Genomic DNA, 16,903 nt, shown 5'->3' with positions numbered 1-16,903 from the left:
ACAGGCAAGTTTCGCTCAGTCTATAGGGGAGAGTGTACTCCAACCTTTTTTTTTTTTCTTTTTCTTTTTGTTAATCGTATAAGTATACAACCAATGACTGACAGATGATGTCCTTGACAGAGTACTGGTATTGGTTTGAAAGGTGCTTGTGTGTGCGTGTGTCTATCCCACGAATTTGGGGAAAAATTGGTGGAAAATTGTCATGGAATATATGACACGTATTTCATTTGCAGACATGAAATAGTGTTCAGGATATCATGAAAGTCAGCATGCATTTGCACTTCATATTTCCTTTAAGTCACATGGTCGATATAAAGGCCTAATGTATTTGAAAATTTCACGTGCATTAAATGACCATTACTTATGTTTCCAGGTATGGCATTGGGGAAAAAAGAAACCCATTAGGTTTGTATTTGGTTGTTTTTGTTTTATTACATTGAGAGACAATGTGCGGTCTGATTGAATCCATATTTTGATCTGACAACTCTATTCATTATATAATTATCTAGAAAGGCTGCTATGGGGGGTTATGTTGTGACAAGATAATGTTGGAGTAATCGGCAAAGACAAGATGTTTGATGAAGTTTTATATATATATATATATAACTTTAGTAATACTGTTGGCACTTTAAGTACTGACATAGTTTTGGATGACACTCCTTTAGAAAGAGTTTCACATTTTAAATTCCTTGGGGTTATTGTAGATGAGAAACTTTCTTGGAAATCGCATATCGATTATATTTGTAATATAATTTCACGTAATATAGGCGTTATTGATAGACTAAAATTGTGTTTACACAAAAAATCATTACTTATGTTATACTCCTCATTGATATTGCCTTATCTTAATTATGGACTTTTAGTCTGGGGCAACACGCACCAAAATCTGTTAGATAGAGTGTTCCTTTTGCAAAAGAAAGCTCTTCGTGTTATTTGTTATTCTCCCATACGTTCTCATACAGATGCACTGTTTGCCTCTAATAAGTTGTTAAAATTTAGAGATTTGTTTTTATTTAATTTAGGACAATTTATATATATGTATAACAATAACTTTCTTCCTGATGTTTTCCATTCCATGTTCCTAAAAAAACAGTCATTTCATGGATATCCAACTCGACGCTCTAACGAATATCATTTACCTCTTTTTCGTACGATTTTAGCTAAGAACACATTTGTTTATACTGGCCCGAGTTATTGGAATTCCATGCATCCCGATATTAAAAATTCCCCCTCAATTTACTCATTCAAGAGGAAATAGTGTGGTAGAAGTGGTAGAATAGTGTGATTAGATGTGTCTTTAGAATCCCTTTTTCATTTCTGAAAAACCTTGTACACACTCTTCACTTTCAACTGTAATAACTTATGAAAGGATAATGCTACTGCTCTGAAAGTTGGCTTTGATTATGGACAGAATGTGTTGATGAGGCAGGCCCGTAGCCAGGGGGGGGGGGGGGGGGGGGTGCGTCGGGTGCGTACGCACCCCCCCCCCCCCAAATTCTGAAAGGTCCACTTTTTCATAATAACGGTTTTTAGCAATTCTCAAGATAACAATCCAAATAAATATAAAGACACATTATATGCTACGTAAATGTGGAAGAGTACGTTTAACAATGTTAAAAATAATTGTACGAAACCCTTTTGTTATATGAACCATCGGATCGTCCCCATGCACACAAACACAAATGTTATGTATCAATTTGTGCGAGCTATTTACATATTGAAAACTTTCGGTCATCTGCGAAGCCGCGCTTCCGCGCGAACGCTACAACACGTAAAACGGGTCAAAAATCGACGCATTTTTCCACAAAATCCGCCATAACTTTTAAACTGTTTAAGAAGCAAACTTGGGGCGCCCGGATTCTGAAAGTGGACACTTTAGGAATTATTTATGTGTATATATCTTTATTGTAACATTTGTAGCAGTGACGCAAATTAGATCAGAAAAGTGCCTTATGAGTAGAATTGTCTATGGCGAACAGTCCAAATTTGACGAATTTGAGCATATTTTGCCGTCTTGCAATTCTTCCAGACGGGATATCTCGAGAACGGAAGATCGCACAAACTTGGGGCGCACGGTTTCAGAAAGTAGAGGTTCTGCCCATTTTTGTGACATAAGAATCTTGTCCATTTGTTGAGCAGTCCTGACGCAAATTTGCAGTAAAGCTAGACTACCCATTCACTATTGCTGTTATAGGGAACGTGTACAATCCATACAGAACTATCACGTGACGAGACTACCAACGAAAATTTGAGCCGTTGACCTTCACTGTCTGCCGTTGTCAGCAGTGTGAATTCCTGTGATTTCAAGCTTTTGTTTCTCGCCAAATATCATTTTCAACGCAATATCCAGACACAGTTGTATGTGAGACATTATCTAGATACGTAGCAGCCTTATTGACAACATAACTGTTAAGTTTGGGAGCAAAAACGACCAAATACATTCCACATTCCATCTCATTTTTCGATGATGGCTGTAGTCGGACTGGTGCATTTCCTTCGGAGGTGGTAATAATGCAAGTAGTTGCAACGGTCACCTTGCCACCTGTTGTCTGCAATCGGGCGCTTATATACACGTGTTGTACACAGGTAATCAACTGAAATAATGTTGTAAAGGAATGATAAGGTCATAGACTATATCATTTCAACTGTAGATTTAACCCGATTTCTGTCGCCTACACACACATTATGCCATCAGCGGAAGTGTTTCCGCAGGAGTTGTTCCGATGGAAGCACAAGTACCAAACAAAACCCCCCAATGAACGTCCGTCTACTGCAGCGGAAACAATAAAACAGTGTGATGCAGACATGTTTCCAAATGTTTTTACATTGCTAAAAATATGCTGCACCATCCCCACAACCAGCTGCGAATGCGAGAGAAGCGCCAGTGCCTTACGCAGACTGCACACCTATCTGAGGGCCAGCATGACACAAGACAGGCTGTCTGCTTTGGCACTCATGCATATCCATTACAACTTTGACGTTGATAACGAGAGGGTGGTGAAATTGTTCGCCAGAAAGCATCCCAGAAGACTGGAACTTCAAACAATGCTTAAAGACTAGAAAAAGACTAAGCAAAGATCACACTGCACAAGTGCACATTCAAAGGACCGGCAAATGCTCCCCTCTAACTCCTGTTATGTAATCATCATTTTCTATTTTGGATGATTACTTGCCTGTCTCAATATATTGTTGATTATTAGTTATACATTTTCTCATGTTGTGACAGTTCGATTGGTTCTCATTTTGAAGTGAGCCAAAACCTAAGAACATTCTCACTTATAATTTCCAAAGAGTATTATGCAGGCACGCAAACTCAATTTAGTTGTATTTCATTTAAATGTATATGGGTAAGAGGGTATGAGAGAGAATGCTGAGCTATGAAGTAAAATGGTAAAGTAAAAAGTTTGTCAGATAGTATTACAAAAGCCTGAATATTGCAAGAGCTCCCGGAGTAAAAACAGTCAGGGAAAAACCCTATGTATGATAACATTGTGAGAGCGTTATACTGCATTGTGACGCGTCGTTATTTAATTTACATTCTTTATTCATATTTTTCATAAAAAAACACAGGTAATGAGCCGGATTGGGTTAAAATTCTCACTTACAGCTTTGTAGAAGTCTGAGTCAACAGTATCACACAGTACTTCATGACGTATTAGTACAAACGATTTCTTGAGCCTGCACCGTTTCAGGCTCTGTTCTGGATACGGCGGTAGAAACTCAGTCTTTTTTGTTGTTTATTTTATCATTATTTACTAATCTCTTTTCTAACTTACAGGTAGCGGATTTCTTTGCAGGCCAAATTCGGAAATATAGTGTTGATTATTACTTATACATTTTCTCATGTTGTGACAGTTCTATTGGTTCTCATTCTAAAGTGAGCCGAAACCTAAGAACATTCTCACTTATCATTTCCAAAGAGTATTATGCAGGCACCCAAACTCATTTTAGTTGTATTTCATTTAAATGTAATGGGTAAGAGGGTATGAGAGAGAATGGAAAGTGCTGAGCTATGAAGTAAAATGGTAAAGTAAAAAGTTTATCAGATAGTATTACAAAAGCCTGAATATTGCAAGAGCTCCGGAGTAAAAACAGTCAGTGAAAAACCTTATGTATGATAGCATTGTGAGAGCGTTAGACTGCATTGTGACGCATCGTTATTTAATTTACATTCTCCATTGATATATTTTCATAAATATCTCAGGTAATGAGTCGGATTGGATTACAATTCTCACTTACAGCTTTGTAGAAGTCTGAGTCAACAGTATCACACAGTACTGCAAGACGTATTATAGTACAAACGATTTCTTGAGCCTGCACCGTTTCAGGCTCTGTTCTGGATACGGCGGTAGAAACTCATTCTTTTTTGTTGTTTATTTTATCATTATCTACTAATCTCTTTTCTAACTTACAGGTAGCGGATTTCTTTGCAGGCCAAATTCGGAAATGTAGTGTTGATTATTACTTATACATTTTCTCATGTTGTGACAGTTCTATTGGTTCTCATTTTAAAGTGAGCCAAAACCTAAGAACATTTTCACTTATAATTTCCAAAGAGTATTATGCAGGCACGCAAACTCATTTTAGTTGTATTTCATTTAAATGTAATGGGTAAGAGGGTATGAGAGAGAATGGAAAGTGCTGAGCTATGAAGTAAAATGGTAAAGTAAAAAGTTTGTCAGATAGTATTACAAAAGAAACTCATTCTTTTTTGTTTGTTTATTTTATCATTACTTATCTCTCTTCTAACTTAAAGGTAGTGGATCTCTTTGCAGCCCAAATTCGAAAATGCCTAGAGACAGCTAGTAACCAAATATGCTACTATGATTTAATAAATAAGAAATAATCATTCCAGTATGTATCTTAGTGTGCACAGTAAGACAGATCAAATCAAATAGGAAAACATCTGAGCACTAAGCCTGAGGTCTGAATTTGCACTCAACTTCTTCCAATGGCTAACGGATGTTTAATTTTTGAATTTCACTGACCTCAAAATTTCACAAAGAAAACCTTCTTAGCATGATGGTTAATATGACATTTGACTGATATTGGAGATGTTTGCGAATCGGATCTACTACCTTTAATATTATTAAATCTAAAATGATTATTTGAAAGTTCGGAAATGCTGGAAATATCCTACCACAAGGAGGCAAAATATAAATGGTTCACATATACAATTCATTTTGTTTTAAAAATTTTCTTATTTATTTTCGTTTTTGACAAACTCGCAAACCAACGGCTGATATACTGTATAGTAAAGTGAATGTTTCATCTTCCAAACAGCATCCAATGGGATGGAAAACTCCAACTGAAAGGTGGACACCGTGACCATACTCGCTTAAGAAAACGCGTAATAGGGGTCGTTTTTTCTCACGGATTAGATGGAAAGTGTGATGTACGAGCGTATATAATCAAAGGGTATCAAAAAGGCCGAAATTTGGGAAAATGGTATATTGTTCAATCATGATGAAGTACTTCTTTAGGGTGCAGGAAACATTTAAGGAATACTTGTTTTTAAGGCCCGAAAAAATCATATGATCATTACTCGTTTAGGGGCCATTTTGAAAGTCCATGTATGAGCATGGTGTCCACCTTTTAATTGTCGCTACCCCTCCCGGGACAGTATCAAAGGACCGTTTTGTTAATTAACGCAATCCCCCCTTCCTTTAAAAATCCTGGCTTCAGGCCTGCTAACGCGGGTATACAATAGAAAAAATAAAAGTTAAAACAACACCAGGAAAATCACTATTCTCAATTTTGCAGCGCGCTACGCGCGCAGAGTCTCGAACACAGTTAAACTTTGCAACTTCCTGGCAAAATGAGTTTTTACTGTTTCCTAGATGAAATACCGTAACGCGATTGCATGCAACAGACAAAAATACAAATTTCCTCGAGACTTTAAAACGTCATTAAAACAGTCAAAATTCACAATTTGCGGCGCGCTTCGCGCGCAAATTCTTATACAACTTTTGTAGTTCGGTCGTCCAAAGAATATATATATATATATATATATATATATATATATATATATAATTGTGTGTGTGTGTGTGTATGTGTCTGTGTGTCTGTGTCTGTGTGTGTCATCATTGGTATTGGTACCGAAGGTCCGTTTTTTTAGTGACCGCACCCCACCTTGAAAAATCCTGGCTACGGGCCTGTGAGGCATGCTTAATTTCAATTTAATTTGGTAATCCCTTCATTGTTGTTACTCGGGTGGTTTACTTCCTCTTTTTTTTTTTGTCCCATTCATCGCACAGCCAGCACGGTTTGGTGTAGATTAAGCGCTTGAATAAACACTGTACTTCAGAGTCTCTTTTCTCAATTCGCACTTTTCCTGAGTTTGTGTTTTCTTTCCAATATTTAGATAGGCTAAGAGAGTCCATTTGATTTGAGTCATACATCATTTTAAAGATTAAAGTCTGCTCTTTCAGAATAATATGGTCTTAACTAAAATTTCATGTCCGGCGACTTTTTGTTTGTTTTGTGGTGCAGGGTCACACACACACACACACACACACATATATATATATATATATATATATATATATATATATATATATACATATATATGGTATCATTATCCGCGTGTTGGAATAAGAGCATGAAGACGATGAAGACAAACAAGTTGACATAATGCATTAGATTCCAACTTCATTTATTTGTAAACCTAATTTTCGACCCTTGCACGGATCTTCCTCAGGGTAACAGACTGTTACCCTGAGGAAGATCCGTGCAAGGGTCGAAAATTAGGTTTACAAATAAATGAAGTTGTAATCTAATGCATTATGTCAACTTGTTTGTCTTCATCGTCTTTATACATATGTATGTATATATACATATATAATAGATATCAAGAGTAAGAACCTGGAAATCAAATTAAAACACCGCAGGAGCAAAAACAAAACAAAACAAAAACAAAAACTGGACTGAAGTTTTGGTCGAGGACCTTTATCAAACACTTTGATAAACAGTTTGCACGTCACTCTCACTTCCCCATGGTCCCATTCACTGAGATATTAGTAACTCAGTCTTGACGGAAAATCAATGTACGCATAACTCGATCTTCGAGTAGTCGCCCCTATGCGGTCAATACATTTCTAGGTCCAACACCCAGCTCCATCTTTCTTCTCACATCCCAAGAACAGACATATTGTGGAATTCTTTTTCACCAACCTCGTTCCTAATATTCCCAATATGCTATGGTTCAAGACAGCAGTAAATGCACATGATTTTGTTGAACGAAATCATGACATTTGTGTGTGTTGGCTTATTACTTTGTATTTAAAGAAGAAATCCACTCTGAAATGAATTTCATTTCAGTTGAATAGTTGCATTTTATCAACTTTATAAGAAAGGGAAAAAATCTTTGTATAGCAGTTCAAAAAATGATCAAAATCGGATAAGAAAGGAACTTATGACATTCTGAAATTTCAATCTTTTTTTTCGGAAAATACTTCTTGACCAGTCGTTATGTATATTCAAATCAGCAAGTCGATGATGTCATCAAGGAGTTGGGAAGGTCTCTTCCCACCTCCCTGATGTCATGCTCTCGCATTTTTCTTATTCCTTTCATATACAGAAATGACAAAAGTAAAAAACTCATATTTCACCTCTATGAATATAAAACTTGCATTAAAACCAACCAAAATAAATATGAACAAATGTTAACTGTGATGTATTTCGGAATGGGGATATATGTTAAACTATATTAGCTAAAACTGACATTTTTCCCGAATCTCATATATTATAAACTTACATGGCAAATTGTGAAGATTTGGCATCATCAACTCGCTCATTTGAATATTCATAACGACTGGTTAGGAAATGTTTTTCGAAAAAGTGAAACTTCAGATCATCCTTATTTTTCATCTGATTTTTTTTTGCCATTTTTTTCTGTCTGATTTTTCTTCTTTTTTTAATTCATCTATTTTGGGGGTGGATTTCCTCTTTAAGGGCCACTTTTCATCTGCTTGATGTCTCCTCCAGGCCTATAGAAACTGCTAAAATAAAAATCAGTGCTGAACTCGATCATTTTTACCAGCAGTGGGCGCCCATGAGTATTGTCCTTTTTCTCTTGGGATATTTTGCCGATCTGCTGCAGGAAACACTGGTGTTATTAATTACGGGTGGATACCACACTGTTTTGTATGTCATAATGCTTCAACAATACAACATGACATCAACATGTGAAATGTTACATATAATCAGTGTTACAGATTCGGAGCAGCAGCAAACCTGTTCGATGAGATCACTGCAATCTACGAAATCTTCAACTTATGTGTATGGGTACTGCATCATTTCTCTTGAAAGAAGCAGGGAGGTGGGAAGAGACATCCCACCTCCCTGAAAGAAGTACGCGTATCCTATAGTCATGCATATAATTACAAATGTAGGCACACATACAAACATGAAAGAACACTTCATAGGAGTATAGATTGAACTGTTCCGTTTTTTTTAATGTGTCCATTCTCTTGCAAGCTCGGCAAGCAAATTATTGCAGGCCTGTACATGCATTTGCACCCCCAGATTTTTTAACATTCCTCAAAACATTGTCTATGAATGCCAGACTACCAGGTTGTGACTTGCCCACTTGGGAAAATTCGGAATTCACATTTATGCTATTTGAAATGGGTGTGAATGCAAACCATTATAAAATGGTTCTTGGAAGCGTGAGTATAGATATTGATGGCAAATTGTAAACTTGAAGACAAGCAATACGAGTATTGTGCGAGTCTTCATGACAAAGGTGTGTTCATCGGAAATTGTGAAGGAAGATTGCGGACAGTTTTAGGAATATTTCGTATGGACCGCTGTCAGGAGAGAAATTTATCTTTGATTTTGCCAGTGAAGTGAAATTGAACTTGTCCTAGAAAGCCACTAGGTCAAACTGCAAGAGACTGACTGTCTGGAAATTTATATTAAATGAGACAAAGTAAAAGTTACAGAATAAACTGGCATAGCAACAGCATGTCTAGATCAGTCAAATTCAGACAGGGCAGTCACATGAAATGAGACAAAGCAAAAGTTAAAGAAATAGCATGGCAACAGCATGCCCGGTTTGTAGTATTATGTATTAATTCAGATTATAGAAATTGAGTGAATAGAGGTGTTATGTAATAGCTCCCATCCAGGTGGTGGCTAGGAATGTTCTCTAGCTCAGTTGAGACTCAGCTATGTCAGTGTCACTAGGGTGTTGGTTGTAGCTTATTGTTCACAAGTTCATGAGTAAAATGTTATGTAACAGCAGTCTAGACGATGGCTAGACATATTGTGTAGAGTTTCAATAGGGCTATATTTAAGCATGATGATTGGATGATTTCTTTAGTGTAGGAAAGGCATGAAAAAGCAAGTGTATGGGAGTGTAAGGGACTTTAGTGTTAATCTCTATGGTTAGGGAAGCTAATAAAAAGCTCAGTAATGTAGAGGATCGAGGAGAAACACTTTAATCAGACATCCAGCATAGATCTCCGCTTAGGCAGCAGTCGTTCTTCTGGGGGTTTTCCACGTCGGTGAGATGCGAGCTCCAGCTGCCGATAAAACTGAACTCGGACAATTATTATCCGAACCTTGGAACGGAGCTCAATCTCCATTTGCCTGCTCGCCGTCGTTTGAGCTCGGGCATCGCAGGTCGAGGCAGGAGTCTGCGTGGTAGCAGGGACTAGTGAAGGCCGAGGAGCTGAAAGGACCGCCGATAGGGTAGCGTCTAGCTGAGTGGCCAAGTCAAGGGGTGCTTCCGAGAGACAAGCCAAGCGACTGTCCCGAGGTCGACGACGAGTGTATCCGGCATCGATGGCGACTGAGCCAAGCTGAGGGGATCACCAGTTCAGGTCATCCAAGATAACTTAAGTTATGTATTTGTGATTTGTTTCATATTATGTTTTATGCTCAATGTATTGTTATGAACGAGAAAGCTACAAAGACTTGAAAGATTAAACTCGAACATAACTGTATACGAACAGTTTGAATTTCCATTATTTCGGTGTCAGAGTAGCAGAGAGAAAAAAAAAAAAGTCACTTACGTGACAATTTGGAGGTCCCACCGAGATACTGCTACCTGATTAGAAAAAAGTTATTCAGATACTCTTTTAACATGCTTTAGGCTTAAATGCGATGTTTGTGTTTGATTCATGATTGAAGTTTCATTGCTCAATCGTATGCATTACCGTCATATATTGCATGTTTTTATTGTCGATATGATAACTGTTTCGTATGTTTGATCGAAAACATTACCACAGTGAGAATCGTACGAGTATGTCGCCTTACGTGACAGTCTGATTGAAGTTTTTCTCCCCAAGGTTATGCCCTTGGTGTTGCCTACTAGAGGCACATGTGTGATGTGGATTCGCGTATTGAATCTGTGTGGAGTGTTGCTCCGTTTTCAAGGTTACGCCCTTGGTGTTGCATGTTATATGCATGTTTGATTGATTCGGGTTTGTGTGCATGAGTCTATGTGGAGTGTTACTCCTTTTTCAAGGTTACGCCCTTGGTATTGCCGGTTAGAGGCAGTGTGATAGATTCGGGGTTTGCATGCATGAATGAATCTGTGCGGAGTGTTATTTTATACAAGGTTACGCCCTTGGTGTTGCCAGGTATAGGCATGTTTGGTGGATTGTAGTGTGGGGTTTGTACAGTCCCAAATCAATTGTATGCTCATTGGGAGATACAGCTCTAGTATGCTTATTGACAAGGCATGCTTGGTATGTGGAATGTTTGTTGAGTGAACTCGTGTCATTTCACATTGCCTGCATTCCAATACGCTTTTGACAAGGTACTAGCGGTTTGGTATGTGGAATACTTGTTGAGTGAATTTCAGCTGTTTGTCATTTGCAATTGTATGCTCGTTCGGAGATACAAATTGTTGTTAAGTACGCTGGCTGCAAGGTAGTACTTTTGTCGGACTTTGATAGCTAGGTGCTAGTCAGCTGTTGTTTTGTACGACTACACGTTTGCTTAGTCGGGAAGTTACATAGTCAGTATGGCTAGTGTTGAGCAAATCAGAGAGTTCTCTTCATTAGGCAGAGAAATGGGCCTTAGTGGTGGTGAATTGAGTAGCTTTGTTTCAGAACGATGCCAGGCAATTGAAGCAGAGCTTAAAGCTGATCATGAACGCGAAGCTCTAGAAAAGGCGCGCGAACATGAAATAAGATTAGCACAGTTGCGCATAGAGGAAGGAACAGCGAATGTTGGTAGGCCCCAGTTAGCTGGCTTAAAGCTGAAAGTAGGTCGATTTGATGACGCACATGATAAGTTTGATGCTTATGTCACAAAGTTCGAAATGTTGATGAAAAGTCAGAATATCCCGGTAGACATGTGGGTGTTGTATTTGATTTCCAATCTAACAGGCAAAGCGTTAGATGTTGTGAATCGGATGAGTGCTGATGATCGCCAGAGTTATGCTACAGTGAAGCATGAGTTGATGTCATATTATCATCTCACTGAAGAGGGGTATAGGCGGAGTTTCAGATCAGCTAAGCCAGTGAAGTTTGAGCGCCCAAAACAATTTGCTACTCGAATGAAGGGGTATTTTGATCATTGGGTGGAAGAGGCTGAGATCGGGGATACTAGAAAGGATCTAGAAGATTTGATTTTGCAAGAGCAATTTCTGATAGATTGTCCCAGAGAAGTAGTTAGGTTTGTTAAGGAACGAAAATGTAAAGATTTCAACGAGGTAGTTGATTGTGCAGAAATCTATGTAGAAGCTCACGGTCCTCATGCATTTTCGGGTGTACAGAAATCGGAAAGAAACCGATCAGATTCAAAGCCGGAAAGCAAACCGCCCCAACAAAATCAGGTCAAAAGGACTAGTACGTATCAGAAACCGGCTGATGCTCGGTCAAAGGCGGGAAAGACTATGGGAAATAGGACTTTTCAGGGCAGAGGTTGCTATATGTGTGGAAACCCAAATCACATGAGAAGAGATTGTCCCATGTTGTCTAGGCCTGCATCAGCTCAAGGTTTGATGGGTGCTGGGGAAGGTACGGCCCCAAAAGTAGACATGAATGTGGCGAATGAGGTGTCTCGGGGTGATTCTAAGCCGGGAGTTGTTGGTTCGACGGCAGGTTGTTTCCCCATTGAGAGAGTGGCCGATGACTTTGAGGATGTGAAAATGAAAGTGGTTGACACAGTAGGAATGGCACACAATGATGTCGCCGCGATGGTGAATCGTATGCCGGTTGTGTCTGGAAGACTGATGCCAGATAATACACCCGTGTCTGTTTTGCGTGATACAGGTTGTAGTACGTGCGTGGTGAAAGAGAAATTGGTTAGAAATGACCAATTAACAGGTCAACATCAGGCAGTGAGGTTAATTGACGGTACGGTTAGGCGTTTTCCCGTGGCTAAGGTAGCTGTTGACTCGCCATATTTTGAAGGGGAAGTTGAAGCCGTGTGCATGCCTGATTGTTTGAGTGAGGTAGTTATCGGGAATGTAGAAGGGGCTCGTGAACCGAGTGACCCCAATCTACATTGGGTCCCAAAGAGTGTTGTGTCTGACCCGGATGTAGAGGTCATAACCCCGGATGTGGGTCTAGAAAGTTCAAATGATGGTGTAGAACAGGACGTCGAGGTCGCAATCCCAGGTGAGCTGGATGATACAGGGATGGCTGTTCAAACTCTTGCACAAAAGGTGAAGGATTCGAGGCCTAGTAAAGGTTTGACTGTTGCAGATCCTGTTGATAATGTGCGGTCGAGTGAATTTCTAAGGGAACAGAAAGATGATGAGTCGTTGCGCCCTCTATGGCAGAAAAGAGGACATGTTGATAATTTCAAGTACGAGTTTGACTATGACTATGTGGTCGACGTTGATGGTGTTGCCAAAACGTATCACATCAATTTGTTGAAGAGGTACTATAGTCGAGGTGAAGAGGTACCAGTGGCCAGTTGCTTTGAGGTTGAGGGGGTCGAAGGTAATGAGGAAGTTGTTGAGGTCATGGCTGACGAGGAAGATATGGCAGAGGCTGGTTCTGATTGGAATGGGGAGATGTCCAGTATGCCTAGTGTAGTGCAGATGGAGTTTGTTGACATGGTAACAGTAGATCCAGTCTTAAAGGATAGTGAGAGGACTCAGGTGCAAAAGATCCTCTGTGAATATCAGGATGTATTCACCGATATCCCGAAGAAGACAACCATATCTGAATGTGAAATCTCGTTGACGACTGATCAACCAGTGCGATCTCCGCCTCATAGGGTACCTCAGGCTATGGAAGAGGAGATTAGCAAGGAAGTTGATTCCATGTTGAAGTTAGGAGTAATCGAGCCTTCTAACTCTCCATACGGTCATCCCATTGTGATAGTCAAGAAGCCGGACGGCTCTAATCGGTTTTGTGTAGATTTCAGGCGATTGAATAAGGTCACAGTCTTTGATCCAGAGCCCATGCCCAATCCTCAGGAGCTATTTGCGTCGTTAGCCGACAGTAGGTACTTCACAAAACTAGACTTGACAAAAGGGTATTGGCAGATCCCAATGAGGAATGAAGATAAAGCAAAGACAGCTTTCATAACGCCTAAGGGACAATACCAATTCAAGTACATGCCGTTTGGGCTTGTGACAGCCAGTGCTCAATTCACTAGAATGATGAGGAAGGTACTAGATGGAATGTCGAATGTTGTGAATTACATCGATGATATTCTGATTCACACGGACACTTGGCAAGAGCATGTGGAGGTTCTAGATGAAGTCTTGCATAGACTGCGCGATGCCAATCTGGCAGCTAGGCCATCCAAATGCACCGTAGGTTCGAGTACCATAGAATTCCTAGGACACACATTAGGAGAAGGCGTGATTCACACTAGCGATAGGCTCACAGACAAAGTGCGCAAAGCTCCAAGGCCCAAGACGAAGAGGCAGGTTAGGTCTTTCCTAGGACTCTGTGGCTACTACAGAGACTACATACCCAATTATGCAGACATAGCCCTACCCCTTACTAACCTGACTCGCAAAGGTAGGCCTGGAGATGTTGTGTGGGGGCCTGAGGAGGAAAGTGCATTTGTCAAGCTGAAGGAGTGTCTTGCAAATCCTCCAGTGTTGCGGTTGCCCGATTTCGAGAAAACCTTTATGTTAAAGGTTGATGCTTCTGACAGTGGTCTGGGGGCGGTACTCATGCAGGAGCATGATGGGGATGAATTCCCGTTGGCCTATGCTAGCAAGAAACTCCTTCCTAGGGAGCAGAGATACTCCACGGTAGAAAAAGAATGTCTTGCTATTGTCTGGGCGGTCAGAAAGTTTGATTACTATCTGTTTGGGAGAGTGTTTGAGATCCACACTGACCACAAACCCCTCACGTACCTCCAAACAAAGAAGTCGACAAACAAGCGAATCATGAGGTGGAGTATGTGCCTACAGGAGTATAGGTTTCGCCTGGTGTCCATAAAGGGGTCTGAAAATAGGGCTGCTGACCTCATGAGTAGACTACTATAACTGTTTATATTGTTGTTGTTGGTAATGGTCCTTGCTTTTCCATTACATGTTGACGAGGTAAAGCTCAAAGAAAGAGAGGAACATAAATGATGAAACACATATTAATTTTGTTGAATTGTCATGAACAAAATAATACTCATGTAAGTGCAAATGCTACAAAAGCCTTTCTCTCACTCTCTTATTTCTCTTACAGGATCAGCGAATCGCGATTACAATATAGATGTAAAGGGATTAAGAGTAGGGAGTAATGCTTAAGGCTTGGTTAAATCTTACAGTGTACGTATTCAAGTATATATGAGGTATTAGAACACTAGGCGTACTAAGAGGTAGCAGGTGTTAACCAGGTAGCAAGATTACATTTCAGTAGATTTTCATCCAGATAAACATGTAAATAGCAACAATATTATTTTGTTGTAAGGTTTGTGCAACATGGAAGTATAGGGAAATGAAAGCCAAAGCACGCACAAACATATTAGGATATCTGAGCAAGAATGTGTGATAGCAGAGATATTATTGCTAAAAGGTATCATTATAGGCAATGAAGATTTTATGTATACATGCTCGATGGTTCTGCTTTAGTTATAGAAGACTTAAAGCTTATACTCGAGCAGGATTTGAAGATGATGTATTAAGTAAGCTATAAGGCCTTTATTAGGAATACCAGCAAAGCAAAAGTTGGTTGTTAAAAGGCTTGGGAGATGATTATGAATTTGTTTCTTTTCAGAACAAGGATGACAGAAGAAGGAAAAGGATAGTGTAATGCATGATGTATATATGCTGGTAATATTGAGGTCTATCAGTCTCTCTTTTGAACATCAATGCATATTGGCATGCATTGTGAATAGTATGTTGGTTGATTGAATACTAGTAGTATGTTGCATAAATTTCTTGTAGGATATAATTTTGATATCCCAATTATATCTTAAGGTGGGGGATATTGTCAGGAGAGAAATTTATCTTTGATTTTGCCAGTGAAGTGAAATTGAACTTGTCCTAGAAAGCCACTAGGTCAAACTGCAAGAGACTGACTGTCTGGAAATTTATATTAAATGAGACAAAGTAAAAGTTACAGAATAAACTGGCATAGCAACAGCATGTCTAGATCAGTCAAATTCAGACAGGGCAGTCACATGAAATGAGACAAAGCAAAAGTTAAAGAAATAGCATGGCAACAGCATGCCCGGTTTGTAGTATTATGTATTAATTCAGATTATAGAAATTGAGTGAATAGAGGTGTTATGTAATAGCTCCCATCCAGGTGGTGGCTAGGAATGTTCTCTAGCTCAGTTGAGACTCAGCTATGTCAGTGTCACTAGGGTGTTGGTTGTAGCTTATTGTTCACAAGTTCATGAGTAAAATGTTATGTAACAGCAGTCTAGACGATGGCTAGACATATTGTGTAGAGTTTCAATAGGGCTATATTTAAGCATGATGATTGGATGATTTCTTTAGTGTAGGAAAGGCATGAAAAAGCAAGTGTATGGGAGTGTAAGGGACTTTAGTGTTAATCTCTATGGTTAGGGAAGCTAATAAAAAGCTCAGTAATGTAGAGGATCGAGGAGAAACACTTTAATCAGACATCCAGCATAGATCTCCGCTTAGGCAGCAGTCGTTCTTCTGGGGGTTTTCCACGTCGGTGAGATGCGAGCTCCAGCTGCCGATAAAACTGAACTCGGACAATTATTATCCGAACCTTGGAACGGAGCTCAATCTCCATTTGCCTGCTCGCCGTCGTTTGAGCTCGGGCATCGCAGGTCGAGGCAGGAGTCTGCGTGGTAGCAGGGACTAGTGAAGGCCGAGGAGCTGAAAGGACCGCCGATAGGGTAGCGTCTAGCTGAGTGGCCAAGTCAAGGGGTGCTTCCGAGAGACAAGCCAAGCGACTGTCCCGAGGTCGACGACGAGTGTATCCGGCATCGATGGCGACTGAGCCAAGCTGAGGGGATCACCAGTTCAGGTCATCCAAGATAACTTAAGTTATGTATTTGTGATTTGTTTCATATTATGTTTTATGCTCAATGTATTGTTATGAACGAGAAAGCTACAAAGACTTGAAAGATTAAACTCGAACATAACTGTATACGAACAGTTTGAATTTCCATTATTTCGGTGTCAGAGTAGCAGAGAGAAAAAAAAAAAAGTCACTTACGTGACAACCGCACGAAGAGCAGACATCAAATAATTAGAAGTGAATCTCAGACATAAGCAAGTCTGGCAAATAAACTTCGACACGCGTGACTCTGAAGCCTGCCACGTGGCCTTGGAAAGTGAGATATAAATGATTATAAAGACAACGAATGTAATCAATGAATGTTTATGAAGATTATCCGAAAAAAAAATGTAGGTGTGGTGACAACTAAAGTCAGTCTTAGAGGCAAACATCAGCAATAGTATTACGTGTGACAAACAACACGATGATGGTATTATTATTATTATGGAATGGCGCAATCACCTTGTACAGTACTCTCGCTCCAAGCACAAAATTTCGTG

General features: G+C 39.6%; 1 protein-coding gene across 1 annotated transcript; it reads left to right on the top strand.

The window, feature by feature from the left end:
* Nucleotides 1-10,975: 10,975 nt before the first annotated feature.
* LOC139721133 (uncharacterized) lies at nucleotides 10,976-14,416 on the top strand. The gene has a single exon (XM_071632463.1). It carries the CDS (start codon nucleotides 10,976-10,978, stop codon nucleotides 14,414-14,416), a length of 3,441 nt encoding a protein of 1,146 aa, XP_071488564.1.
* Nucleotides 14,417-16,903: the final 2,487 nt, after the last annotated feature.

This window comes from Diadema antillarum, unplaced genomic scaffold (genome assembly GCF_040938485.1).
Source record: "Diadema antillarum isolate AM-2024a unplaced genomic scaffold, OU_Dant_1.0 scf00000139, whole genome shotgun sequence".
Classification (NCBI taxonomy): Eukaryota; Metazoa; Echinodermata; class Echinoidea; order Diadematoida; family Diadematidae; genus Diadema; species Diadema antillarum.
Note: the sequence above shows the minus strand (reverse complement) of the source record. Positions and strands in the feature narration are given on the sequence as shown.